Below are 27,902 nucleotides of genomic sequence, written 5' to 3'. Positions count from 1 at the left end.
TCCCCGAAGGTCTGAGGAGCCCAGGAAGGTGGGGCAGAGGGGGGTGGCGTTTACCAACACAGCGAAGGGAGTGGGCCCCCAGTGCGTGGGGGGCCTGTGTGCCCCCGCCTCCCTCCGCCCCACTGAGCCCCGTTGACGGGAGCCGCTTGGGTCCCAGCCCCGGGCCTTTGTGAAGGCCATTTCCTCTACCAGGCGTGTCCTTCCCACTTTCCGTCGGCCTCATTCCCGAGTATTGGGCGGTTCTCAGCTCAGGGTCCGAGCATCCTGACCTTGTGCAAGAACTTTCATCCCTTCCACCCCGGTCCTAGCTCTGCACCTGGGGCTGGCGCCCAGGTGTATGCAACGAGTCCACGGCCACAGGGGCACCTAGGGCCAGGCCCAGGTGTGTGCAGTGAGTCCGCGGCCACAGGCCCATGCAGGTCAGGACTTTTATTATCTGTATTGCTGGGGGTGGGTGGGTGGATGCCCCAGGGGGCGGTGCAGGCCCGTGGGCCTGGGGGCTCAGCTCTGCTTCCAGGAGCTGGAGGTGCTGCTCAGGATCTGGCTGAATTGCGAGGTGACACGGCACAGGTGGGAGCCCTCCCAGAAGACCTTGCCACAGCCAGAGCAGCAGTAGAAATGGCGTAGCCCCGGCCGCCGCAGCACGCCCTCCGGGACCCCTGCCAGCTGCAGCTGGGTGCCGCTGGCCAGTGTGGCAGGCGCGCCAGCCCGCAGGTCTGCGGCCTCCAGCCAGCGGCAAGGTGGGTCGTAGGTACGGCCCCCGGGGGCCTCCTCTGGGGCCGAGTCTGGAAAGGTGGGGGGTGGGCGGCCGCCCTGAGCTCTCAGCCTTATGGTGGGGTGGGGTGGGGTGGGGTGGGGTGGGAGGGGCTGGGGGGATGGTCTCGCCGCCACCCTTTTCTTTCCGGTGCCTCTGCCCTACACTGCCTGGTCGCCCCAACGCTCTGCTTCATCTAACCCGCGGACCCCTGGCCCTCTCTCCCCACTGGCCCTGCCCACTACCCCTCGCCTAGGGCACAGGCCCATCCTCTCAGGGCAGTCCCCTCTCCTGGGCCAGGAACAAACCCTGTCAGTGGGGGGTCCCAGGGCTCACCTGACTCCTGTATGTCCTCGCTCTGGGTGGCCTCATCACCTGGCAATCAATTGAGGACATCAGGGACTGTCCTAAGGGTGGGCCCTGGCAGCCCCAGTGCCCACAATGCACCTCCAAGTGCCCAGCCTCTCCCCCCACCCTTAGCAGAAAGGGCAAAGGGTAGGGGGCTGAGGAGCTTTGGTGCCAGCCTGATCCCCTCCCATGGGAACTCACACCTTGGAATGTTCTTGGGGCTCAAAGGTCCTTGGGAAACAAGTTCTGGGCGTGAGATTGGCCGATTAGGGCACTGGGGGCCTGCGAACGGGCCGGTGGGGGCGGGGGCATCCCATTCGTGGCGATGAGAAGATAAGCCACTGCCAGGGCCTGTGTTTCATAGCAGCAGGGCCCAGGGGACCTGCTGGAGCTCAGGGCGACCTTCTGACTCTGCAAGAGGGTCCCTACCTCCGCTAAGAGCACAGGAGACTCCAGGGAGGTGGCCAGGCCTGGGGCTACTGAGGGGCCGGTGCAGGCGTGAGGGCAGTGACAGCTGAGTCCTAGCCGGCAGGCGGAAGAAGAGTCCTGCCCCTAATTTGCTTGGCAAACATCTCTCCACAGATGGCTCCAGATTAACTTTAGCCGGAGCCTGAATGGATGAGCTCTGCCCCCGCCCCTCCCCCCCCACCCCCCCGCAACGCGATGAGGCCATGACCTCCATCTGGTCTCCCTATCTTGCCCTAGTCGGTCTGGCCTCAGCCTTTACCTGAGGCCCACGAGATGCCAGCAGGCCCGCAGGAGGGCCACCCACCACCTCAGGACAGGCGTGGGCCTCTGGGCAGAGCGCTGGCGGCTCAGAGGAGCCGGGAGCCCAGTGGTGGGGCGGCTCTAGCAGAGGGCAGTGCTCGTACCCTGCTCCTCCCTTCCTGGGCCTTGAACATGTCAAGGCCACACTGTGGAGAGCTGAGAGCTGCTGGGGGCTGGACACAGGCCATCATGATGGCTCACCTGAGGAGCTCCAGCCCCAAACCTCAGGGGGTTTCGGAAGAACAAGAACATCCTCGTGGGGGGCGTCACCGTCCGGGAGAGCCACGGCGAGCCGTGCAAAGGGATCTCAGAGGCACCCTAACCTCAGGCTGACCTCCCTGGAGAGGGCACTAAGACACTCTCCTATCCATCCCATCCTGCTCTCCGCTGAGGAGCAGCCGGGAGCCTGGGGAGGAGCTGCGAGGCTCCCTCTGGTGCCCCTCTCTCTAGAGGGCGGGGGAGCCGGTGATAGGAATGGAAGGGCACACTCACTGCCCCAGCCAGCGACTTCAAAGCCTCCTTCCAGTTTCTAGTTTTACAAGGATGGAAACTGAGGCTGGGTCCACGGTTGAGGGGGTTGACATCTGGGGTTTGCCCTCCTTTCTGTCTGTCCGGGATCGTCCGCCTTCAGATTGCTTAGTAGGTGCCAGTGTGCAAGCAAATGTGCATCTGTGCACGTGCACGTGTGTGCACAAGTGTGTACAAACAGGTGCGTGCCGGCACACATGCCTGTGTGCATGTGCACTCTGTGTGAAGGGCAGGGTGACGGGAGAGAGGGCGGGGGACCCCACCCCAGAGGGGCCCTGAGTGTCTCAGCTTCCTGGCCTCCCGGGCCTGTAACCTTTGCACAGCGTGAGCTCTGCCTTTCCACCGGCCCCTGGCCGGCACCTCCCTGGTCATCCCTGCAGTTTAATCCCACAACTGGGCCACTGTCCACAGAGCCCACGGAGCCCACACCTAACCCCATGGGGCAACATACCTGTGATGCTGGGGCCTTCCGGGCGGCTGCTGAGCCTCACCAGCTGCTTCATCATGTCCTTGGAGACCTTCAGGTACTGGTCACAGTTACAGGCCTGGGGACAGAGGGGGTGCTGAGGCCAGGTGAGGCTCCGCCCACCTCCCACCCCCAGCCTCAGGCTCCTTGCAGCTCTGGGTCTGGCTAGGGGGTTTCACAGCGACAAAAGCACACATCCCTTCCTCTCCTTGCAGGACAGGGCACACCTCCTCCTGGGAGCCCTCCTGCACGGCACTGGATCCTAGTAGGCCCTAGGCAGCCTCTTCTGGCTCATGAGACCCTGTGGGCCTCTGTCATCACCTGGGCTGTCCTCCCCAACCGCAGAGCCTCGAGGGCACAACCAGGCCTGGGCATCCCTGGGCTAGCTCAGCATCAAAGGGTCAGGGTAAGAGGCTTGCAGCGGGCCCCTCAGCCAGGCCGTTTCAGTGTCCGTGTTTGTAGATGATGCCTGCTGCCTGACCCCGCCCCCCTGCCCCCGGGGCACCACATCACATCTACAAGGGATCAGGAGGGAAGCCACTTTTGCTTCTATTTGGGGTCCTTGTCTAGGACGTGCAATGGCTCTTGGAAGGCACTCAGCTCGGCCCTGCTGACCTTGCAGTGACACTGGGGGTGGGGGCAGGGGCTTCTGGGGCCCATCCTGTCCTCCCAACACAGCTGCCCCAGGGTTGCTTCATGATGGCCACTGACTGACAGGGTGAAGGACCCCAGGGTCCCCATGATGAGGTAAGGAGGGCCCAAGGGAGAGTGGGAGGGGCCACTGGTTCCCAGGCAGGTGGGCACAGGTGCTCATGGACACATGCACAGCCAGTCACAGCCCTTCCCCAAATCAGAGAGGCCTGTAAGAGGAGGATGAGCCTAGAGCAGGGCCTGAGGGTGGGAGGGGGCGTTCCGGGGCCACAGGGAGGAGGGGTCCATGATCTGTGCTCATGGGATCACTCCCGGGCCCCTCCTGGAGGAGCCTGACCAGTGCCCTGAACGACACAGCTCCCAGGGGTGGGTGGGTAGGTGGCAGCCACCAGCCCCTGGAGCCTCAGGGTGTGCCCACGTCAGGGGCGGTGCCCCCTGCCCCCACACGCCCTTTTCCCATGGGCCTTTCGACACCATGAGCTTGCTGTACTGCATCCAGCATCGGGAGCCAGGGCCTGGGGGCGCCGGAGGGTGGGGCCACCTCTTCGGGGAGGCCTGGGTGGGGCTGGGGCAGGGCTGGTGCCAGCAGGACCCTTCCTCCTGCCTCTCTGGGGGGGTGCCTCCTGTCCCCTGGCCACCTCTCTGGCACGGGGAGTCTGCCGTGGGCCCTGGCCTCCCGGTCACAGACCCAGGGACCTTCCTGGGCAGGAGTGCAGGTGGAGCCCTGGCCGCAGGTCTAGCCTGTGGTCACTCCAGGTCCAGCTGGGGAAAGGGTGGTCGCTGCCTTGGGCTGCCCACCACAGAGAACCGCGTTCGCCCTCCTCCCCCGCTACCCAGGCCCCCCCCCCCCCCCAGGGGACGGAGCCTGTAGGTGTGAGAGGGATGCTGCATTAGTGGGAGGGGGTGGGAGCCTTCCCAGGACCTGGGCCTGATGCACACACCTGGGCGGGACCGCCAGCTCACGCTGAGTCACGGCACGAAGACAAAGCACCGGTGCCATCCACAAGGACCTGGCCCCACCCTCGGGAACCACCGGTGCTGCTTTTCCCACGGCTGCTGCCCACTGCTGGGCCCTGCCGTCACCCCATAGGGCCCTGGGAGGCCCTGTCCCACCCCCACCCCCACCCCCACCCCCAGCTGGAAAAGCCGGTTCCACATGCTCACCCCCTCTCTGCCCTGTGCTCCCCCATCTGCAGGAAGGACCAGCACCTAGCGGCTCCCTGTGTCTCCTGTCCCCGTCCCCTGCAAGGTCCACCTGCCTCACACAAGGCTGAGGCCCTGCTCTTCGGGGCCCATGGCCCAGCACAGGCCTGGTCATGGGCTAGGTGCCAGTCCAGCAGAGGTCCCTTCCTGACACCAAAGGGGGAGACATTGCCTTTCATTATGAAGAAAGGGGGCTTCTGAGGGGCTGAGTAACTTGCTTACAGGGCCCTCGGCTAGCGAGGACCCCACACCGAGGTCCTCACGCTGACCCTTAGGAGAGGGGGTATGTGCAGGTGGTGTCTGGGCCATGCCCACTCCCCCTTGGGGGACACACGAACCCGAGCCTTGGGATGCCAGTGGGCCTGGACAGACTGCAGTGGGGGTCCCGGGGAGGGCCCTGGACAGGGGCTGGGTGGTATGGTCTTGTGAGTCCAGCCTGGTCTCTGTGTACCCCCATTCAGTCTGGGAGTCTGAGGGCGGGGAGGGCCTCCAGCCCCAGAGCCTGGCTGGGCGGGAAGGGCCAGGTGAGTCGGGGGCTGGAGGGACTGGGAAGGCTCATGGCTTCCTGGTCCCAGGAGTCCACCTGCGTGCCCGGTCCCCACAGCTCTTACAGCTGCTTGGAGCCAACACCCACTTGCCGTGCTGTCCCAACTCAGGGCACTCTGTCCGCCTGGGGACTGTCTCGGCCAGAGACCTGAGCCCACAAGGGGGAGGTTGCCTCCCAGGGGCTGGGCCGCCAGCAGTGACGGGTCATCAGGACTGCTGGGGCCCACAGACCGGGAGTTAGGCAGGCTTGACCTTTTGGCCCACCCTCTGCAGCCCCTTGCCCCTCCCTGGGGCCTGGGGAGGGCGGGAGAGGACTGCTTTGGCCACTTCTCCAGGAGGCTCTGTTTTCTGGGCTGCTTGGGGGTGTGACAAGAGGCTATAGCAGGCACTTGGGACACCTGCCCGTTCCACTGAGGCTAAGACTTGGCAGGGGGGAGCTGGGGGGCTTTGAGGGGCCATGCCCAAGGGCGGGGCCTCCTCTCAGGTCTGAGCCCAGGATTCGCAGTCACACTCACCCAAGGAGTGGTCGTGGCCAGCAGAACCAAGAGCTGCGCAACAGGCAAGGTGGCAGCATCTGTCCTGAAGTCTGCGTCCCTGGAAACGTCTGTGTTCCCACCTGCCCTGGGTGCAGGGCCACCCACACACACACAACCCTGGTCAGCATGCCTGCAGGTGTCTGCGGTGCACAACCAGCGGACAGCTGGCACACAGGCGTAGAGTGCAGAGGGGCACGCCCCAGCCAGGGCCACAGAACGGGCTGGGCAGGGCCAGCAGGCAGCTCGGAGGGGCCCTTGTACACGTTCCTCTCCAGAGGCAACCAGCCCTCCCTGGGCCCAGGACAGCACAGCCCTGTTGGTTGCTTGTAAACACCCTTGGGCCCCCATCAGCCTTGAGCCCCAGGCCTCAGCAAATGGGGGGTGGGTGTGAGGGAGAGAGGAGGGCGGGATAGAAGCCATACCTGGGACTCACCGGGCATGGGGTATGTGAGAGAACACGTGTTCGTAAGGGTGCAGGGCCTGCCTAGGCTGGGAGCCCAGAGAAGGGACCCCCGCCCTAAGAAGGATGTGAGTGGGGCCTCCTGCCCAGCCAGCAGCCAGGTCCATGACCTGAGCTCCGCACCACAGGCTGGCTGCCTGGGGAGTTCACACCACCCTGCTTCCCCAGCTCGGTAGGCACTAGGCACCGCTGAGAGTTTTAGGCTCCAGCTGGGAAGTGGGCCCAGGCCACTTGGGTGCCCTCCTTCTGAGCAAGGGGCAGGCTTGTAGAAACCTCACTCCTGCCTGACGGCAAGTGCGGTCCAGGCTCCAAGCGGGGGCCCTGCCAGACCCCTGCAGCCCCCACCCCCAGTGGGGGAGGGGGGAGTCATTCTGGAGCCCAGGCCCTGGAAGGCCACGCTTGGGGATTTCTGACCCACAGGCAGGGCGGGTGGGGGCTGGGCTCAGAGGCTGTGGCATGTTCTAGAGTAATGGGCTATTTCTTGCTCATTTAGAGCAAATTGGAACAAGAGCGAAGCATAAAAGAGCAGAAGAAAAGAAACAGCACTTCGTCCCACCGCCCGGTGGGAAAAGCCAACGTGGCACTGAGAATGGTTTCCGGCACCTTCCCGAGCACATCTCCACACGGCCAGCGTCTCGGATGCTCCGGTCAGGGTAGTGGGAGCCCTGGAGGGTCTCAACTTCAGGACACCAGCATCCCTGTTCCCAGGGTGCTTTCTGCCCATTTGGTCCCTGCCAAGCGCCACCTCCCCCTACAGTCCACACTTGCTGTCCTGAGGCCTCCCCAGGCTGGCTCATCCACCGTGACCGCCCCCAGGGCCACCCTAACAAATGGCGCCGGGTGCAGGGCCAGAGGGCTGGGATGAAAGGCCACTGGCCTGACACCTTGCCCGGACGGGGCGGGAACAAAGCCCCAGAGGAAGCGGTGAGGCCTGGGTCTGCTCCACACCTCACTCTCCCACACCATCCAGGCAGCACCTCGTGGGGCCCTGAGCCATCTGCCCCCAAAGGTGATGTGGCCCTGGAGCGGAGCACGACTGCTGGGGCTGGGGCCCTCCTCCAAGACAAGCACATCAGCCAAGCTTTGCCCATGAAGACCCTGTTGGCCCCCGGCACGGGGTGTTGTCTGATTGCCCAGAGGAGACGGGACAAGGGGCCAGGAAGACGGAGCCCCCTCCCTGCAGCTGGTCCACAGGGCATCTGTGAGATGTGACCCCATCCTGCTGGCCTGGGGCGAACGCTGGACAGAAGGGCCAGGACCCAGGCCCTGCAAGGAGCGTGTGGCTGGGGCTGATGCGCAGGCCTGCAGGCCTGCATGGGAAGGTTTTCAAACCCAACCCTGGTGCTCTTCTGTCTGTGGAGCAGGCCCTCCTGCCGGTGGCCTCCAACCTGGATGTCTATGACCCAGGACAGCAGCCCTACAGGGGCCGTGCTCCAGCGCCAGCCCTGTCCCCAGGCCCGGGAAGGCCAGTTCCCATGGGCCCATCCCTTTGTAGGCTCAGGACAGTGTCTCCACAGACACAGCAGGGCCTGGGCACAGTCAGCATTGTGTGGGTTCCCTAGGGGGTCAGGAGCCACTGGCACTGGGGCATGTGGGGTGCAGGAGTCCCCGAGGGGCTATGACTGGGCCCGTGTGTGAAGCTGGCGCCCTGCAGGTGTCTCTCTCATAAGCATTCCGGCACGAAGGGTGCAAGAGCACTGAGGGTGTGTGTGCATGTAAGCAGCACAGAGGCATGGACAGGAGTGAGTGTGACTGGGTGTTCCAAGGTGTGGATGAGGGACCCGTGTGACGGGGTGTGTCAGGGCGAGTCACTTCACATGTCCCCTGGTCCTGGGAGTGTGTCTGTGTATGAGCAGTCTGTAGACAGGGGCTTGTGTGCACCTCGCCAGGGAGTGCAGGAGGGGCGCTCCCGGGGGCCTCTATTTTCAGTGGCAGGAGACCTGAACACCCACCTCCCCCCGCAGGTGTGGAGGGGACAATGGCATCTGGGACCTTCCCGGCTGGCGACCGGCTCATGGGACACAGGCTCAGGCTGATGCCATCTTGTGCAGCCTTCTGAGGCCAGCACCCCGCGACTGGGGCCTTGGCCTCAAAGGTAGACGTACGGCTGGCGCCTGGAGCCAGACACCCTCCCCGCCAGCCTCCTGCCGGGCCCACCTCCTGCTACAGGGACGGGAGGGCCTGCTGGACTCCCTGGGAGTGGACCCCCCAGCTCCAGAGCTGCCCTCATGCCTGCAGTGGGTGAGGGCGGGCTGACAGCTCACAGTCTCACAGTGAGGGCCCCAATAGCCACGGCTGGGGGTGGATACCCCTGAACTTGCAGCAGCACATGGCTGGTCTCTCTGATGGCGAGGGAGGGGGGAAAAGGGTGGTGGGTGGAATGGGCAGAGGGGCACACCATGCGTGACAGCCAGAGCCTGCCCGAGCAGGAAGCCCTGCCCCGCCTAGGTGTGCCCTGGCCAGGGAGACTCGGGAGGGTCACAGCCCTTCCTCCAGGCCCCTCTGGGGCTTGCAGGCTGGAGCCCTGGGCAGTGGCCACACATAGGACGGGCGGGTGGGCCTCCTACTTGGCATCCACTCCCCACCCTGGGTGTCCGGGCTTCTGAAAAACTCCTCCTCCAGCTGCACCAACCATAGCCCAGGGCCCACTGGGGACCCCCGTGCAGACCCCCTCGTGGGGGCAGTGGGGCCGACTCCAGCCCAGGCTATCTGAAGCTGGGTGGAAAGGACCCCCTTGTTCCAGCTCACTTGGGTGGGCCGGGGTTGACCTTCATGGAGGCAAGCCAAGGTGAGCCAGGGGGCCCAGACTGGTAGTCAAGTCCTGCCCTGCTTCCTCAACCCTGATAGGACACAGTCACAGGCCCCCTCAGGCAGCCAGCGAGAATTTGGGCCCTGAATGCGAATTTCAGATCAAGTGTGGGATGGGATTACAGTTCTATGTGAGAAGGTATTCACTATTTTCTGCGGGGTCTGTATTTGTACTTCCTAAAACCAGTGACCTAGTCTCTGCAGGGTATTAGGAGGAACCGGGGCCCCAGAACCTGCTCCCGGTCAGGGAGACCCTAATGAGGAGTGGGTGCTTTTGTCCCTACTCACAAGGCAGGGTTGGCCAGGGCCCCCTGGGTCGCTCCACGAGGCGTGGGGGGCCAGAGAGCACCTGCCCTAGGTTAAATCCAATACAATCTGGCCTCAGGCCCCGTGTGTGGGGTGCTGTCTGCCTCCCTTTGGCGACCTCAGCAACCCCTAGGCGGCACCCCCTCCAGTAACCCCCCCCCCCCGCCAGGCGCACCCCCCACCCCCCATCCTGGGGCTCCCGGGCACCCCAGCGCGGCGGGCGCAGCGCGGCCCGTTCCCAGACGGGGGAGGGGCAGCGGGCCGTGAGAACCAGCCGGCGGCCGGGCCGCGTGGGAAAGCGGGAGGAGGGGCGGGCGGGGAGGGCGGGGCGCGCCTGGGAACGGCCCCCGCCCCCGGCCGGCCTTTGAAAGGGCCACTCAGGACACCCGGCCGAGATTCAAAAGCAAACGGTTGCGCCTGCCTTCCCGCGCCAGGACCCGGGGCCAGGGGGGCTGGGGTACCCCTCCCACCTAGGGCCAAGGGAGGCAACGGGCGCGGGGTGGGGGTGGGGGGGCAGGCTAAGGAAGTTGGGGAGGGGCCCCGAGGCTGTGCCAGCCGGGATCAGCTCTGGTTGTCCCCCTTCAACAGACAAGTGGAGCCAAGCCCTCAGACAGCAGGCAGCGGCCTGGAAGGGAACTGGAGCCCTGAAGCCTGGGGTCTGAAGCTGTCTGAATGTCTGTGGGGCCTGCCTTTCACTCACAGCAGGCCTGCCCTACTGTGTTCCCAGCCAAGGGAGAGAGGAGCCCCCAAAGTACTCCTCCAAAGAGTGGTGATGCTCTAGAGATTGGGCTGGGGGCCTGGAGGCCTTCCTGGAGGAAGTGACAGACAACCTGGGGCTTGGTGGACCAAGTGGGGAGGGTGGGAAATCAGGTGCCAAGGGGGCCACAGTATGATGGGCCCAGCACTGTGGGGAGCCAGCCTGAATGGGGGCTGAGACAGAGCAGGGGTCCCCTGGCCCTCTCCTCCCTGCCTCTTCCCAGGGCCACTGAGTCAGGCTAAGAGAGGCAGCTCCTTCCACCACACCTATGCCTTGAAATGCGTTTTCCAAGATGAGGGGAGGAAGCAGCAGTCCTTGCTGGAGCCTGACTCCCCCCACTTCCCTGAAGGACCCTGCACCACCTACTCCCCCACCTCAAGGGAGGAGTTCGGGCTTGGCCGAGCAGGCCTGTCTCCCTTTGTGGGGTTACTCTTCCAAGGCCCCTCCCTGTCCCTGGCTGGCTGGGGTCACACCCAGCCCCCATCCTGCCAGAGCAGAGGGCCCTCCAGGCATGCTGCTCTGCCTCGGTCGCCCCATCTGCCCTCAGTGACCTCTGGGGTCTACACTTGTCCTGAATGTGCTCCTCTCACAGTGGGCAGTGAGTAGGGCCCCCTGGGAGAGAGGGAGGAGGGGATATGCGCCACTCCCCAGCCCCAGCCAGGGAGGGAAGAGAGGCTGGGCGGGAGGAGGGGGGGGGCAGTGCGGGTGACTCATGGATGTTCCTGCCCCCCCCCCCCCCGCCCTCCCCCCGCCCCCCCAGCGCCCTGCTGCACCGGCCATCCAGCCGTTGGTCCCTGCCTGGCAGACCCTGTTTTACCACCCATGGGCCCTCCCCAGACCCAATCCATGGCTGCCCATGGCCTCCTCTCCCTGCAGCCCCAAGGGGGGCTGGCTGCTGCTGGCTTTACACCCCTGAGGCCAGCCAGGCCTTTCTTTCTGTATCTAGGGTTGAGTGGACAGTGGGTCCATGCTCTCAGGCCTGCTGTCCCCATCCAGGCCCATGGCCACCCACCACGCAGCTCACTGCCCCCTGGCTCTTGGGCCCCACTTCTGCTTTGGGGCTGGCAATCGTTCAAAAGGAAGAAGAGTGCCCGCCTCCCCGGTCAGATGCCAGCCAGGCCCCTAGGCAAGGGTCAGTCCCCCGGAAGGGCCGTTGGGTCCCTGAAAAAGCGCTGTGGGCAGTGTAAGGACACACAGGCAGGGCTGCTGCCAAGACAACTATTTGCGGACGCTGAGATGTGAATTTCACACGATTTAGCCGCAGGCTGCGGTGTGCCGACACCAGGGGCAGGGTGTCTGTCTCAGCCTGCCGGTAAACCCGAGGCTGGCTGTGTGCGGCCTCGGTGTGCCTCAGTCCCTGAGCCTCAGGCTCCCTCGGCCCGTGTGGGGCTGTTCTGCTCTCCAGCCCAGAGGCCCGGCTGGTCACCAGGGGCTCTGCCCTCCCTCCATTTCTTCAGAGCCCGGTCCTCGGCCATGTCTGGCCAGTGGTTCTGGACAGCTCCGTGGCTGGGGGCTGCGCAGCGGGTGTGGAGGTGTGGAGCGGAGAGGGGGAAGGACCTAGGTCCTCAGAGACACGACCGCACCCCCAGACAGTGTGTCGTGGGCGCCAGGTGTTGTTTTACTGTCCAAGGTGTCTTAACTGGCCGCAGGCCCAAGACGACAGCTCTGGGGGTGCCCCCGCGGCCAGCTGTGCCTGGCCCATCCTCTGGTACATGTGACCACCAGCTGACCAGCAGAGGGACGCCCTGGCCCAGATGGCTAGGCCTGCACTGTCCTGCCTGAGGGAACCTCCCCACCGTCCTCGCCCCAGACTCCCAGGGGTCTGTCTTTGGCCTGCACCAGCTCCTCAGGCCCAGGGCACACTGGCCTGACTCGGGGCCATGGATGCGTCTGTCCAGGCCACAACAGTCCACCTGCATGCTGAGTGTCCACGCACCTGTGGACACTGGGTGAGCACGTGTGCCCCGTGGCCCTGTGTCCAGTGTGGTCCCCTCACAGCGTGGCCAGGCCAGCCTGTCACCCCTTCTGAAAGTGGACAGGACGTGGGCTCCCTTTTCCATCAACATTCCGGGGGTCCAGCCAGAGACGCCCCATCCAGATGGGCCTCCAGATCGCTGCAGGGAAGGCCCATTAAGAAGCACGTGATCGCTGACGGCCGGGTCTTGGAGCACAGCCCACACAGACTGAGGTGTGAAGGAGAGAGGGGCTGGGTACCCGGCTGGGCGCCTGGCGTGAGCTGGGCTGGGGGGACTCACACATCAACCCTCCCGGACACTGGCCCAGAGGCGCCCTGGCAGGTCTCAAGGCCATGAGCACAGGACTGGCCCTAGGGCCTCCTCTCAGCCCAGGCCACTTCGCAGGGTGGCACAGGTGCCGCTTGTGTAGCCGTGGAGGATGAGGGTCTCGTAGAGACGAAGCAGGCGGTGCTGACTGCTGGACGGGCCAGGGCCAGGGGTGCGACCCAGGAGTGCCAGGGCGCTTCCTGAAGCGGCTGGGGTCAGATTGGAGCCACCAGAAACGGGGGGGGGGGAGGGGGGCGGCCAGGCCATTGGGCCCGGGCCCTTACTCCCCAGGGCCATCTGGTGGGAACTGAAGCTGGGCTCTGGCCGAGGACCAGGGCTTTTCTGGAAGGGAGGCAGGGCAGGGGGGTGGCCCTGCCGGCTGTGGGGCCTGGGCCCACCCTGCCGTCAGCCCCCAGGGACCGCACTGGGACATCACCCTGGCTAGCATCCTAAGGCTGGGGGCGCGCTGGCCTTAATCCCTGCCAAAAGCTGCCTGGTGGACCCCACTGTCCTTGAGGCCCCATGTCGGCACGGAAACGCAACGCCAGCTGCCCCCAACCCATCCTCCCCCAGAGCCCCCCGCTGCTCCCCCTGCCGCCTAGGAGCCGGCGGGCCAGGGTCTCTCCCTGTGCAGGGTGGTGGCCACCCCTCCTGCAGCCTTTGTGCCTGTGTGACCCTGGGGGCACGGAGTGTGGGAACAGGGCTGGGGGCCACGGGACACAAAGGCTGGGGAGGGGCGGGGTCAGCGGCCACTGCCCCTCTTCCTGTCGGTTCCTAGTCTGGTCGTCAGGAAAGAGGGAGGGTCTGCAGGAATGGGCTGGGCACAGGTGTCCCCGCTGCCCCAGGTTCTGGGCATGGGTGCTGGGAGGTGGCTGCCTGCAGTCCCCCTCACATCCCCAGGCCAGGGGAGCCCTCTGCTTGCATCCGTCCCCTGCCAGAGATCAGTCTGGGCCGGTGTCCACCTCCACCCCGGGGGCCCCCCGCCCAGCCCTGTCGTGTCCTGGGTGTCTGTGAGCCTGTAGCCTGAGGCCCCACCTCTTCTAGCTGCAGGCTCCTCTCTGGCCCAACACCCTCCGTCTCCTGGGGACCCTGCGGCCAGCACTGCCTGAGAGCTCCCCAAGGCAGGGTCACCGTCCTGCAGTGGCCTCTCCTCCCGGGTGCCCGCTTCCGGAGGCCAACGTCACTGACTCCTAGGACACGCCCCACTTGCACACGGGGACCACAGCCTGCTCCCCACCATAGCGGAGGGGGACCAGAGGGACAGTAAAAATAGACATTACACTTGGGCCATGTCAGGGGTTCCTGCTTACGCTTTTTTTTTTTTTTAACTCCAATCTCTTTGATAAAATATTTTCCCATAGCGGACGGCACTGGGAACATCCATTTGGCGGATGTTCCTGACGGACAATCCCAGGCCCAGGTGGCCATTTTCAGGGGTCCATGACCCTGCCCGCCACAGGAGACCCACCACCCCCTCACCCGAGCCTCCCTGCCCACCTCTGGCCTCCACCACGTGGCTCCCTGTCCTCATGTGCAGATGCCCCAGAAAGTGGACCCTGTGCCCAAGGCACATGCCAAGTGTCAACACAGCTTGGAGGCAGGTGCTGGGCACTAGAGTGGGGCACGGCCATGGACCCCTGGCCAGGCACCTAGCCCAGGCCTGGACCAGCCCTCTCCCATTCTGACTTGCTTCCCGCCTTGGACCCTGATGCACCAGCCCAGAGAGTAGCCAGGCTCACTCTGGGAATGCCTGTGTGTCAAGTGGGTTTTCCCTCTGGGAATGGCACTAAAATAGCATAAGGAAGGAAAAGAAAATGGAAAGTCAGCCTGGCAGTGGGAGGTCTCCAGGGAGACAGCCAGCTCCAGCCTGGGCCGGGCGGCAGGGGCTCTGAGCCAGCGTCCAGGGTGCGCAGGCCCCATTGGAGCACAGGGCGGGGCCCTGAGGACAGAGGCCCTCCCTGGGTCAGTCCTGAGTGTGACGCTCCCTGCTGGTCAGCGGCAGGCACTTTCTCATGTCCAGACCGGCTCGAAAGCCAGTCTAGCCCATGGGGCCACGTGGAGCCAGCCTAGTGGCTTCACTGAGCTTTGGGCCATCGCCTGGGAACGTCTGTGGGGCACCTCTTTGGGGCTTCTCAGTGCTTGCCACCCATCTACCTTGCCTGGCCCTGAGAACAGCGGGGCACTGGGTGGGGAGTAGAGGTGGCCAGTGTGCAGGATGGGGTGGTTGGGCGTTCCTGGCTGTTTCTCAGGCTGAGCTCCTGGGGTTCAGCTGGGAATGCCGTGGCGGAGGGGCTCCAGGAGCTCTGGGTGGGAATGTGGCCGGAGGCCTGTCCAGACCTGTGCTCACAATGACCGGGTATTTGGTCTGAGAACATGCGTGGGGACCCCGGCCTCAGGCCCAAGCATTAATACTACCAGCTCACTGACACAGAGTAAGCTTAGTCCTCCCACCGCTTCCCCAGATGTCTCTGTGGTGACCACGGCCGGTTCCAAATTTAGAAATCCTGGCTTCTCAGAAACCCCTTTCTCTGCCCACTTGGCTCCATAGAGTTGGCCTTTCAGGCTCCTTGTGCACATTCCTGGACCCTCCCACACAGTTATCTGCCACCCAGGGAGGGTCCTGCCCTGGGGCACACCCAGCACACTTTCTTTTGGAGCTGAGCTCAGCTGGAGGCCACTGGCCAGCTTTGGAACCAGAAGCTCTCCAGGCCCTTTCTTGACAAAGGCCCATCAGGCGTCCACATGCAGCCCTACACCTGTGCTCCTGCCTGCTGCCTGTCAGCCAGCCCCTGACTGCAGCCACACACAGGGGTCTCTGCCTGGGACGCCCCCTCCCACCCCCCCCCCCCCCCCCCCCCGCCTCGAGCCTGGGGTGGCTGCCCTCTGCTTCTTGGCCAGTGCAGTCACATGGCACCAAGTCGTGGACCCTGTCTGTCCTCCTCCCCAACTAGTCTTGGCGGAATGCATATATACCTCAAATAAGGACAGTGCTGGGCAGAGCTCCCGAGCCGAGGCTTCCCCTTCCCCATGCCCGTCCCCAACCTAGAGGGCCTGATGCGTGGGCCTCCAGACCAAGACCCCAGGGAGCCCAGACCCAGCACCTTCCCTCCCTGCTGGCCAGGGGCAAAGCCTGAAACCCGAGCCCACTCCTCACCTGCTACAGATGCCACCTCTCACCTGGGCTCCCTCCCCCCGCTACCTGCTGCAGCCAGAATAGGTCTTAGCACCTCTGTGCCCCCGGACAGTGTCCCCCCGGTGGGTTGTCTTCTGTCCTGGGGTGCTGAAGAGCTGCCCTCTCTTGCCAGGGCACTTGCTGGTCCCCTATCAGGGCTGGTGCAACTCTGCCTCCCAGCCTTTGAACTGGCTCCATACTGCACCTCCCCGGGGCACGTTCTGCATCCTGCCCCTCGCACCTGGCAGGGCAGGGGGGGCTCTACAACTGCCCAGGGCGGAGGGGCAGGTGGGGCCGTGGACACTCTTCCGTGTGCGGCTGCCCTCGGTGCCCTCGCAGGCCTGAAGGAGGTCAGCCTGCTCCCCAGCATGAGGCTTCCCGGGGCACGGGTGGGGGTTTCCTCCCAGCTACCCAACTTCCTGTTTTCTCAAGAAAACTTAGCAGCAGAGGCTCTGAAAAGCTCATTAAAATGCCTCCCAGGCATCCCGGACGTCCTGGGGTCTTTACAACACTTGTCGGCTTGAGCACAGACAAAGAGAGGCCGCAGACAAGGTTCCTGTCCTGCCAGAGCTCACTGAAGGAAAAGGCCCCGCAGTGCACTTCCCGCCACTGGGATGACCACAGTCATTTCTGGAAGGGCCGGGGGCCGGGGGTCTGCACAGGCTGTACCTGAAGCTGGGTGGAGGGGGGTCCAGGACCTGAAGAAGGGCCTCCCTCCCTCCTGTCTCCCACACTTGGCTGCATGCCTGCCCTCAGGGTGCCCCATCTCCAGACACAGACACACCAAGGTGGGATGATGTCCCATGAGCCTGGCTGGAGACCCTGACCCCTACCCCCCTGCGCTGCAGAGGTGAGGCCCAGTGTCCACCAAACAACTGGGCTTGGAGAGGTGCTCCTCACAGAGCTTCATCATGGCCCCAACTCCAAATAGTCCGGGAATAGCCAGCACTCTGCACCAGGAGCCACTGAGGTGCACTAGGACTGTGCCCTGTGGGGACCCCATGCCGCAGTGCAGCCACGCCCCGGCCTGCACCACCTCCCCTTAAGCCGGATATGGAGGCTAGGACTCGGTGCACCCAGGCCGGCAGAGAAGGGAGAGGAGGGCGCCCCCTCCCTGGTCCGAATTGGCAGACAGGACCCAGGCCTCTGATCCCTCTCTGATCTTAACCCTAGACATGGCTTTCCTGACCCAGACCTTTCTAGACGTTAGAATGGACCCAGTGGCGCCCATCTGCCCCAGATGGGGCAGCGGCGGCCGCTTGGAAGGGCACAAACGCTAAAGCACATGACCTCTGCTGTCTTGCCACCAGCCAGAGACACGCTGGGTCTCCTGTCACAGCAGTGGCTTCCTGACAGCCCTGGGGCTCACACACTGGCCCAAGGCAGGCCGGGGGCAGGTGGGACTCACCTGGCAGCGGCTGAAGATGTCTGCATGGGTGACCCGAACGTTGAAATGCCTGAGCACGGCCTTGGCCTGCTGACGGGCCTTGAGGGAGCAGTCCACCCAGAGGCAGCGCCCAGCCCCGACCTGGGCCCGGAGCTGCACGGAAGCGCAGCCGCTGAGCCGTGGGCACAGGACCCAGAGCCTCTCCAGGCCCACCTCCCCTCCCTGGGCTCCGGGGCCAAGGGCTCCTCCCCTCCAGCTCGTCCCCCCAAGTGGGACAGCCGTCAGCCCCCACTCCCACTAGCTCCCGCAGCGAGCAGACCCTGAGGGCGGTGGCCCAAGGGCCAGGCTGAGGCTCCCTTGGAAAGATGAGCCATCTTCAGGGCCCCCACCTTGTGGTACGGCAGCCCCGACGTCAAGATGATCCTTCCCTCCTGCCTGGCAACCTGTGGGGAGGCAGAGGGACAGGTGAGGGGCAGGCTGGTTCCAGGACAAGGGCTATTTCTGCCCCTGCCTCTGCCCTGTCCGGCCTCTGTTGCCACCACCGCTCACCCACACACACACACCCCCCCCCCCCCGCCCCCAGGCTGCCCGCCTGGGGCTTGCGTGGCCAGCAGAGTCCCGGTCCGCTGCCTCATTGTGCAGATCGGTTCTTAAAATCATGCAAACATTTTACATAATTGCAAACAAAATTTGAAATAAAAAAAGCAATCTCTAAAAATCCAAAGATGACGAGACCAATGAACTGCAGAGAAAGAAGTCTTCCAAGCGCCCTGAAAGTGCGGCGAACTGACGGCGCAGCTCCAGGCTGCCTGCTAGCGGCCAGGGCGAAGAAGCCGGGCAGCGGTCCTGTCGCTGGTGCTGACTCTGGCGGCGTCCCTCGAAACGCTCGCTGCCAGCTGTGCCAAAGACAGATGGCCGACGCTGGTGCTGAGCTGGGTCCGGGTGGGAGAAGGAAGGGTGAGCATGGGAACCAGGGAGGTGGCACCACGGCTTCAGGCCTGACAGGAGCTTCGGTACGAATTTCACACGTGCGTGTGCACGTGCGTGCCTGTGTGTGCACACACATTGAAAAGCATTTCATCACTCTGTCTACCACAAAGGCCTCCAAATGAGAACAACCATGTAGCCAGGAGCAGCCTGTGCCCAGACTGGTTTCTAAACAGGTGGAAAGGGAATCGGGCTTTTTTTGGAGAACTAGCTGACTCCAGGTCTGAGGCAGAAAATGCACACAGTGAGGCGGGCACATCTCGCCATGTCAGAAAGCAAAGAAGTCATCAAAGTCCACAAGTGTCACGTGAAAAGGACTGAGGACCCAAGGAAAGCTCTCACATGCCCCAGGGGGGCAGGGCACCCATCAATGAGGTGACAGCAGCAATGCACAGAGACGTCAAACACGGCGATATTGATGGGTTCGGCACATTCTAAACAATCCCTAGTGATCTCGGAAGTATGCAAGGGGCCAACACAAAAACGTAAGAGTTAAAACTATAAAAATCTCTTTTTTTAAGTTCATTTATTTATTTTGAGAGAGAGAGAGAGACAGCATGAGCAGGGGAGGGATCGAGAGGGGGTGTGGAGAGAGGGAGAGAATCCCAAGCAGGCTCCACGGTGCCAGCTGCGGAGCCCGATATGGGGGTCGAACTCACAAACCATGAGATCATGACCTGAGCTGAAACCAAGAGTTGGATGCTTAACCGACTGAGTCGTGCAGGTGTCCCTAAAACTAAAAGAAAACTAAAAACTAAAAATCTTAAAAGAAAACGTGGTGTGGGAAATGCCATGGCATTGTATTTGGCAATGATTTCTTGGATATGGCACCAAAAGCAAGGCCAACAAAATTAAAAACAGAAAAATTGGACTTCATGGAAATTTAACACTTGTACATCATAGGACACTATCGAGAAAGTGAAGAGTGAGTGAAGATATTTGCAAATCATGTATCGGCTCTGGGATTAATATCCAGAATGTATAAAGAACTCCTACAAGTCAGCAACAAAAAAGCAAATAACCCAATTAAAAATGGCCCAGGGGCTTAAATAGACATTTCTCCAAAGAAGACGTGCAGATGGCCAACAAGCACATGAGAAGACACTCAACATCTTTAATCGTTAGAGAAATGCAAATGCAAACGACGAGATACGACTTCACACCCATTAGGGGAAATAAGTGGTAGTGAGGATGTAGAGAGGTTGGAGCCCTCATGCGTGGCTGGTTGTAATAAAATGGTATATTCACCATGGAAAACGGTATGGCAGTGTCTCAAAAAGTTACACGTAGAATCATCATACGATCCAGCAATCCCGCTTCTAGGCATAGTCACACAGGAACCGGAAGCGGAAACTTGAACAGGTACGTGGACAGAAAGGTGCACACTGGCATTACTCACAACAGCCAGAAGGTGGAAAGGACCCAAGCGTCCAGGTGAGTGGGCGCACGTGCACACGCACACACACACACACACACACGCACACGCTGGAATTTATTCAGCTTTAAGAAGGAAGGAAAGTCCAACACGCTACAATGTGGATGAGCCCTGAAGACATTCTGCTCCGTGAAATCACCCAGACACTAAAGGACAAATACTGTATGATTCTGCGTATATCAGGTATTCAGAAAAATCAAACTCATAGAGGAAGAAACTAGAATGGTGGGTCCCAGGGGCTGGGGGAGGGGGATGGAGAATGTTTAATGGGTACAAAGCCTTTCTTTAGGATGATGAAAAATTTCTGGAGCTAGAAAGTGGTGATGGTTACACTACACTATGAGTCCTTAATGTTACTAAACTGTACACTTAAGAATGGTTAAAATGATCAATGTTTTGTATATTTTACCCCAAAAAAGAAGAAAAAAAGCAATAGAGCAAGTGGTTACCTTGTAGTGATAACAAACGTACGTCTGTGTGATGAATAAAAAACAAAATAAACAAACACAACTGAAGTAAATATGAAGAAAGAAGCAAATGAATGGAAAGTTAAGAGAAAATATACAGACAAGGTATACGGAAATGACCAAGCATAGGGGCGCCCGGTGGCTCTGTCGGTTGAGTGTCCGACTTCGGCTCAGGTCATGATCTCACGGTCCGTGAGTTCAAGCCCCACGTTGGGCTCTGTGCTGACAGCTCAGAGCCTGGAGCCTGATTCTGTGTCTCCCCCTCTCTCTGCCCCTCCCCTGCTCATGCTTTCTCAAAAATAAATAAGCCTAAAAAAAAAGGAAAGAAAAGAAAAAAAAGAAATGACCAAGTACTGATGACAAACATCTCAACAGCAACGATGGACACCAAAAAACAATGGGCTATTTTCAAAGTTTGTCAAACTATAGTTATAAACCCAGAACACTCTCTTTCAGGAGAGAGAAGACATAGAGATTTTTCAGGGAAAAATAGCCCCAGTGAAATGATGTAGTAAAAGAAATTCTTTTAGCAAGAAAGAGCTTGCTTTTTCTTGGAGCAAGTTCTGTTGTACAAGGGCACATGCACACAGCATAAACTCTATGAGCCATCAAATACACAAAATAAATATGACGTCTAATTACTAGAATCAAGAAAAACCACATTGTGTTAAAATATTGGAAAATAACAACAGGTAAGTTGGGAGGGAGAAAACTGACTTGATCTAAGATCCTCGTATTAACTTTAACTCTAGACAACATTAACTCAGATATAAATGTTAAAATTTCTAGCATAATCTCTAAAAGAACAGAAATATAACTTATAGGGGCACCTGGGTGGCTCGGTTGGTGAGCGTCTGACTTGTGACTTTGGCTCAGGTCACGATCTCATGGTTCGTGACTTGGATCCCCATGTTGGGCTCTGCGCCGACATCGTGGAGCCTGCTTAGGATTCTCTCTCTCCTCTCTCTGCATCCCCCCCCCCCCCAAATAAATAAGAAATGGAATTTATAACTTTCAAACTAACAGAAAAATAGAACAAGGGTGAAAAGCTAAAAGAATGTTAAGAAACAAAGGGAAAAAAGAACAGAAGTAGAAGCAACAGAAAACAGAAGTTAGGGGAGCACAACTGAACCCAAAGGGTATTAGCAATTACATTAAACGCACACAGACTAACCTAATAATTTAAAAAGCAAAGATTGTCAGACTAGATTTTTTTTTCACATTTAGCTAGAAGCATCTTATAAGAAACGCATATAATACACCTAGGCTACAAGAGTAAAGGAAGGTTGAAAGTAAAAGGACTAGGAATGATATACAAATACTAACCAAAGAATACTGGAGAAATGACGTCAATATTAGTTAAAATAGACTTTATGGCAAAGAGCATTACTAGAGCCAAAGAGGTTTATTATTGGGTAATAATTGTAAAAGATTTCAAACAAGAAGATATAAGAAGTCTAAAAATTATATGCATATGCACCTAATAACATAATTTAGAAACATATAAAGCAAATGCTGACACAACTACAAGAAGAATTTGATGAACCCACCATCATAGGAGACTTCAGTACAGAGAATTAAGCAGAAAAATAATTGAGGTACAGATGATTTGAGAAATACATTAATTCAGTTTGATCTACTGAGTATGTGTATGTATGAGAGAGAGAGAGAGAGAGAGAGAGAGAGAGAGAGGGAGAGAGAGAGAGAGAAATGAGCATGATTAGAGGAGAATATGTATCATTTTAAGACCCACACCCACATGGGGGGCGCCTGGGTGGCTCAGTCAGTTGAGTGTCGGACTTTGGCTCAGGTCATGATCTCACGGTCAGTGAGTTAGGGCCCCGTGTCGGGCTCTGTGCTGACAGCTCAGAGCCTGGAGACTGATTCTGTGTCTCCCTCTCTCTCTGCCCCTCCCTGGCTCATGCTCTGTTCTCTCTCTCCAAAATGAATAAATGTTAAAAAAAACATTAAAAACAAAAACCCACATGGAACATTGATTAAAAAGATCGTCTACTTGGCTATATAAGGCAAGTCTTCACAAACATCTAAATTAGCACTATATAGACGATGCTCCTTGATTACTATTCGGTTAGGTTAGAAATCCATTTAAAAAAGAGAACTATAAAGCTCTAAAACTCCAAGCTTTCTGAAATTAGAAAATAGTTTCTAGAGAACTCTTGAGTCAAATAAGTAATTGTAACAGGCACTCAAAAATTATTACAACTATAGAATAAGAAAAGTACTACAGATCAAAACTGATGGAATGCAGTGGAAACGGTACTTGAAGAAAAAATTTATGGTCTTGAATGTTTACATCATCAAATTCAAAAGGCTGAAAGTTAAGGAGCTAAGGGGCACCCCACTTGGAAGTAACCCCAAGAAAGCAAAAGGAAGGAAACTATAAAGATAAGAATAGAAGTCAATGAGACAGAAAACAAGAATGAGATAGAAAGGATCAACAAAGCAGATACCAGTACTTTGAAAAGACTCATTAAGTTAACAAATCTCTGTAAGATCAAGAGAAACGGAGGAGCGCGAGTGCCCGACGGTGAGACCGGAAGCATGAGCGCTGCAGACACGGCGGGACTCACGCAGAGAACACCAACGACGGTGTGGATCTGGGACATGGGGCGGGAGGGACACGTTCCAGAAAAAGATTAATTACCAAAAGTGACCCAAGAAGATGCAGACAACTAAACAGTCCTGTAATTATTAACTAAGAAAGAATCAGCTCTAGAAACCCCTTCCCCTAACATGTCAGGCCCGGAAGCCTCGCAGGAAGTCAGCCAACATTGGAGGAGAAGAGAATTCAAATATGACTCCAAGGTGCAGAAAGAGGGAAAACGCCTCCATGTGTTTACGAGGCCAGAAAAGAGGGCGATGACAGGAGCAGTGCTGTGTCAGACGTGTTCCTGGGGGGACCCAAACTTCCCAAATAAGACCTTCAACCCAAGGCCAGCGGTATAGGAAAGGGTCACAAGCTGGGCCAGGACAGGTCCAACCACGGAGCTTGTCTCGGTTGCTGCAGAGGCAGCTTTCGGCAGATCCCCATCTCCTTCGTGACGGGAGGGCAGCTGGACATCGGCTTCGTGCTGAAACAGCCCCTGGGCCTTGGAGGGCGCGGGGCAAAGAGGCTACCGCTTCTGCGCAAGTGAGCGAAGGATAGGAAAGGGGCAGAAACTGAGGCTGAAAGGATTGGAGAGGGAGGAAGGACAGCGGTCCGTAGGCGGTGAGTCCGCAGGAGGCCCTGAGACCTGACTGCCGGCTCAGCAGAACCGAGGAGACTTTCAGCAGGCTTCTGGGTGTGAGGTCAATTCTTGGCAAAACCGCCAAGTTCCTGGGTGAGCTCTGCCGAGCGAGGCAGTGGGGCTTAGTGGAGAGGGCCGGAGCAGAGAGGTGGGAGGCCGCCTCCCTCCCCTCACCTGACCGGCCGTCAGTGCAGTTCCAGGCTTTACCCGAGCGAGCGGCTGGGCTCACCCCACCTCCTGCCGAGGTGAAGAGCAAAGCCAGAGGGATGGAGACAGGGGAGACCTTTCCAGGGCAGGGTCCCCAAACCCCCCAGGCTCACTGGCTCACTAGAAGGACTCGTATGTGTTCTCGTTAATGGCAAAGACCGATTCTGGGGCAAGGATATGAAGCAAAACGAACACGTGAAAAGGCACACGGGCGAGGGGCTAGAGGCACGGGGTGCACCCAGCAGCAGGGGCACGCAGCAGGGAGAGCTGGCTGTCAGGCAAAGCCGCAGGGGCTGTACTGGGGCCGGGTACACGGGCACCTCGGCCTGGCCTACGCCCAAACTGCCGACTCCCAGAGAGACGGGGGGCGGGGGGGTCCACACAGAACACACGCTGTGTGGACGCTGCAGGCACGGTGAGCCACCTTCAGCATTTCAGGAAAGTGCCGTATCAGCGAGGGAACGGTTTGCTGGCCCAGCGCTTCTGCACGGGCCTCCCGAAGGACGGCGCCGGGCCCGCTCCACCGACTTCCTCACTGAGCACGTCGTAGGGCTGGAGGCGGCAGCAGCTGGTGAACACAGCTTGGTCGGTAACCAGAGATCGGCGAATTAAAATACGCCATACAGGACTCCACACCGACAGGACGGGCGAGGACAGCTTGGTGCCAGTGGTGAACTTGGCTTGTTCCCACTTGCCCGTCCAGAGGCGCAGACCCTGGCTCTGCTGTCCCGCAATCTCAGGCCTGCGGCTTCTCCTGGGCGGATACGGAAGCTCTGCAGTCCCCTGTGCGGGCTGTGAACACGAAGTGTGAGGCCCACGCCCACTCCTTCCCTGGCTGATTGACGCGCTGGTTACTTTGACTAAAACGTCCTGAGGCGTTCACCAGTCTCTTCTTCCGTAGGTATTTGGTAAGGATATCCAGGGCAGGCAAGATTTTGAGTGCCTTTTGCCACGTGATGCCACGGATTACCAGCGACCTGTCTCCCGTGGGAGACGCTGCCTTTTAAGGTTGTCAGATCAGAGCACCGAGTTGGAAGCCCCGGGCCCCACTCAGAGGACCCCTCCTGAAGGCTGTGCTCTGGAACCACATCTGGCACCAGCGTCTGTAGGAGCTACGGTCGCCCGGAGAAGCAGCACCAGTCAGAGGCATAAACAAGGAACTGGCTCTCGCTCATGTGGCTGGCCAGGTGCACCTGAAGTCCACCGGGTGGCCCATCGGGGGCGGGTCATGAGCGGCAGGACACCACAGGCACAGCCCAGAGCTGTCACCGGTGGGTGGGCTTTCTCCTCAAATTCCGGCTTCTGCCGAGGGAAGTCCTTCCCTGAGGACTGGGGCTTGGTGGGCACCCTCATGCCCTCACGGCCCTCCATAGCCTTTTGTAAACTCAAACTCTGACCTCTTCTCCATGGCACCTGGCCTCCCCTCGGCCACCCTTTGGAAATCAATCACTTGATTTTAGCATCTTTCACGGTCCCACCAGACTGAGAAGCCCGCCCCCCGCCCCTCCCCCCCGTCACCCAGTCTGGCTCCTCTTTGCTGAAGAGACCTTCTCCCAGCTGACCCTGTCCTCTCCCACTTGACGAGAAGCAGCAGGAGGCCCCGGGATGTGCCCTGAGCACCTGCATGGGAGCCTCAGGTCCGGGGGCCTGCCTGACCAGCGCAGGACACGGCGCCCCGTTCTCTGCGAGCACCCTGCCTGCCTGCAGGGAGGACGCCCCTCGTGCCCCGGGGCCCTCAGCAGCAGAGCCTCGTTTCCCTCCAAGAACGAGCTTGTCCGTGCACTAGCAGCACACGAGATGAGCAATACAGGAGGCGGGACCTCGAGGACAACTGCCCGCATACAGAACACACAGTTCCCTCGTGGGAGTTCTGATGCGGAAACACACGGTCCGGAAAGGTCCACGGAGGAGGACAGAGAGCAGCCAAGGGACCCAGCAGCTCGCTCTGGAAAGTGCCCGAGGCCCTGCCCCCGCGAGACCATCACCGCCCAGAGCGTTTCTGGCAGCAGACAAGCAAAGGGGCGCGAAGCTTCCTACTCTGGAGGCCCTGAAAATGCAGAATCCAGTCACAGCTTTGACCAAAAGGCCTGCTGGGCAGAAATGAGTCAAAGGGACTTTGGAAACTGGATGGCTGACACCAGTCCACGGCAAGTACGACACCAGGGCAGGGTCCGGGTCTGGCTCACACCTCCGTCCACAGGTTTGCCCCACGGAGAAGGACCACCCGCAAATGCCGCCTTCGCCAGGGTGGGCCGGGCATCTCCTCTCGACTGAAGCTGGTGTGTTTTTAGGTCTGAACATCCCAGCCCCGGCCGGCCCAGCAGCACTGAGCGGACCCTGCTTCTGTCTCGTGACCTTCAACGCCTTCCACCCTCGGTCCGCCAAGGCCGGCCAGGCTTCTCCCCTGGTGCCCCAAACCGCCCTTGATTGCCAAGCTCCTTCCACGTCTGTCCATCCGTCTGTTCCGGCGGCGCCACACGCTCTGCCACCAGGACCTGCGCTCCCTCTCTTGCGCGGCCGGAACGTTTCCCCCAAGCACCACTCTGCAGAAGCTGGGTTGCGGCCGGGCTCTGGGGGCAGGGGCAGGTCCACCGGGCAACACCACCCTGTGCCTTGACTCCGACTCCTCCCTCCTGTTTCTGCTCGGAAGGGCTCCTGTGATGATGCTGGGCCCACCTGAGTGATTCGAAATACTCTCTTGATTACGGACTGATTGCAAGTTGATTAGTAAATTACATCTTTAAATCCCTTTTGTCACACAATATAAAAAAGCACAGGTATAACACGGGTGTTTAACGAACACGGGAGCCAAACCCTGTCTCCCATTTGCTGGCGATCACACGCTCTCTGGGGGGCTGGTGGGAAGACACCGCCCCCCTGGCTCATGAATTCCTTGACCGATGACGTCTGGTCTGGAGTCCCCGAGAAGGCAGGCTGGCCACCTTGGTCTTGGCACCCCACAGGCTAAAAGCAGCCGTAGCTGGGAAACAGGTGTTTTCTACAGGGACGGTGGCCAGGGCCAATGCCAGGACAGGCCCCTGGGAGAAGTGGCCGATGAGGGGCCAGAGATGGGGGAGAGCGCCACCAACCCCTCACGAACGGCAGGGGCAGGCAGCCTGGGGCAGGCTCCATTCTTCTGGCCTCAGCTTCCTCATTGTTGGGGGGTTGGGGGGTGACACCAAGAATAGCCACCCACAAGTGCTGGATGTGTCGGGGGGCTGAGCCACGAATGGCCGGCCCTGCCCGGACCCAGTACGTGATATACAGGCAACCATGGTGGCTGCTTGCTCTGGGGCTCCCGGGCCACAGACAGATCCCAGTGCTCTGCCGTCTCAGGGCCGCCACGGGCTCCGTGCTGCAGCCAGCCATCCAGTGAGCCTGGGGACCCGTTCCCAGAAGGACATTTGCAAAGGCACAAAAGAAACCACGATTAACGGAAAACTACATTACAGCCATGTTTGTGCTCCCCTACAGCAGCGTGACCGGGAGCAGCCCAGGTGACCATCCATTCACACAACAGGACACTATTTGGTCGTAGAAAGGAAGGAAGCAACGGTACATACAAGAACGTAGATGAACCCGGAAAACGTGCCGAGTGAGCACAGCCAGACTCCAGAACAGCCTCCCCCGCCCCCCGGGGACAGACACGGGATGGCCAGGGGCCAGGGGCCAGACACGGGATGGCCAGACCCCCCGGGGACAGACACGGGATGGCCAGGGGCCAGGGGCGGGGCTGGGGGGGGTGACAGTTGTGGTTCTAGTCCCACAACACTGCGGATGTACAAAAAGCCACTGAACTATACGCTCTGATGGGTGAGTTGTGTGTTGAGTTTTATCACCATGAACCCGTGGAAAAGATTTCCATCCAAGTGCAAGCCCCTGAATTCCAAGGCTCAGGATTTCTCCATGGCCCCGGGGGCTGGTGTCCTCACAGGCAGGCTCCTGCCACAGCTGAGAGCAGAGCTCCTTCCTGTGTGGTGTTTCCAGGGGCCACAGGACAATGGGGGAGGCCCACTCCTGCAGGAGCTGAGAGGGCTCCCGCCGGCAGACCCCAGGTGCCCGGCAGCCACAAACATCGCTGTCCTTGGAGACAGTGTCCCTGACAGGCCAGGGAAGCCCCGCCCTCTGCCCCGGGGCTGGGTCTATGCAGCAGGGGCACCACGGCAGCTTGAGACACAGCCCCTGCTCCCGGCGGACAGGGGGAGAGAGGGGCCCCGAGCCCCAGCTGGGTGGGCACGAAGCCCCGCCACGCTCACCTCAGCTGCCCTTCGGTGGTCCTCGCTGGTGCCCAGCACGCGCACGTCCGCGCCCAAGCAGCGGAGGCTCCTTGCCAGCCCCTGCAGCATGTTGTCGCACACCACGCGGAAGGCCCTGGCCGGGACCTCTGGAGCGGCGTCCTCGCGCTCGGCCACAGGCACCTGCAACACGGCCCTGCTCAGAGGCCTGCGGCCCCCCCTGCCCCGCCCTGGACTCTGTGGGGAGTGAGCGCCCTGCGGGCCGAGTGGCCAGCTCTTTCTCAGCCTTTAGAAAGAGGATCGAGAGCAGTATGGCCTCCAGGCAGAAAACAGCAGACGAACACATTAACA

The 27,902-nt window shown here is 60.2% G+C and overlaps 1 protein-coding gene across 3 annotated transcripts in view; it reads right to left on the bottom strand.

The window, feature by feature from the left end:
* Positions 1-414: 414 nt before the first annotated feature.
* Positions 415-27,902, bottom strand: part of EXD3 (exonuclease 3'-5' domain containing 3) — a 79,210-nt gene continuing 51,722 nt past the window's right edge. For all 3 annotated transcript variants that reach the window (XM_058693401.1, XM_058693400.1, XM_058693399.1), the window contains 6 exons: positions 27,573-27,734; positions 17,362-17,415; positions 16,994-17,125; positions 2,850-2,943; positions 1,091-1,129; positions 415-785 (listed from right to left, as the gene is read on the bottom strand). In XM_058693401.1, the coding sequence (XP_058549384.1) occupies positions 502-785; positions 1,091-1,129; positions 2,850-2,943; positions 16,994-17,125; positions 17,362-17,415; positions 27,573-27,734 (765 nt within the window). In that variant the 3' untranslated portion in view covers positions 415-501. The remainder of the gene's footprint in view (positions 786-1,090; positions 1,130-2,849; positions 2,944-16,993; positions 17,126-17,361; positions 17,416-27,572; positions 27,735-27,902) is intronic.

This window comes from Neofelis nebulosa, chromosome 12 (assembly GCF_028018385.1).
Source record: "Neofelis nebulosa isolate mNeoNeb1 chromosome 12, mNeoNeb1.pri, whole genome shotgun sequence".
In the NCBI taxonomy this organism is placed as follows: Eukaryota; Metazoa; Chordata; class Mammalia; order Carnivora; family Felidae; genus Neofelis; species Neofelis nebulosa.
This window is presented reverse-complemented; position numbering and strand designations above follow the sequence as displayed.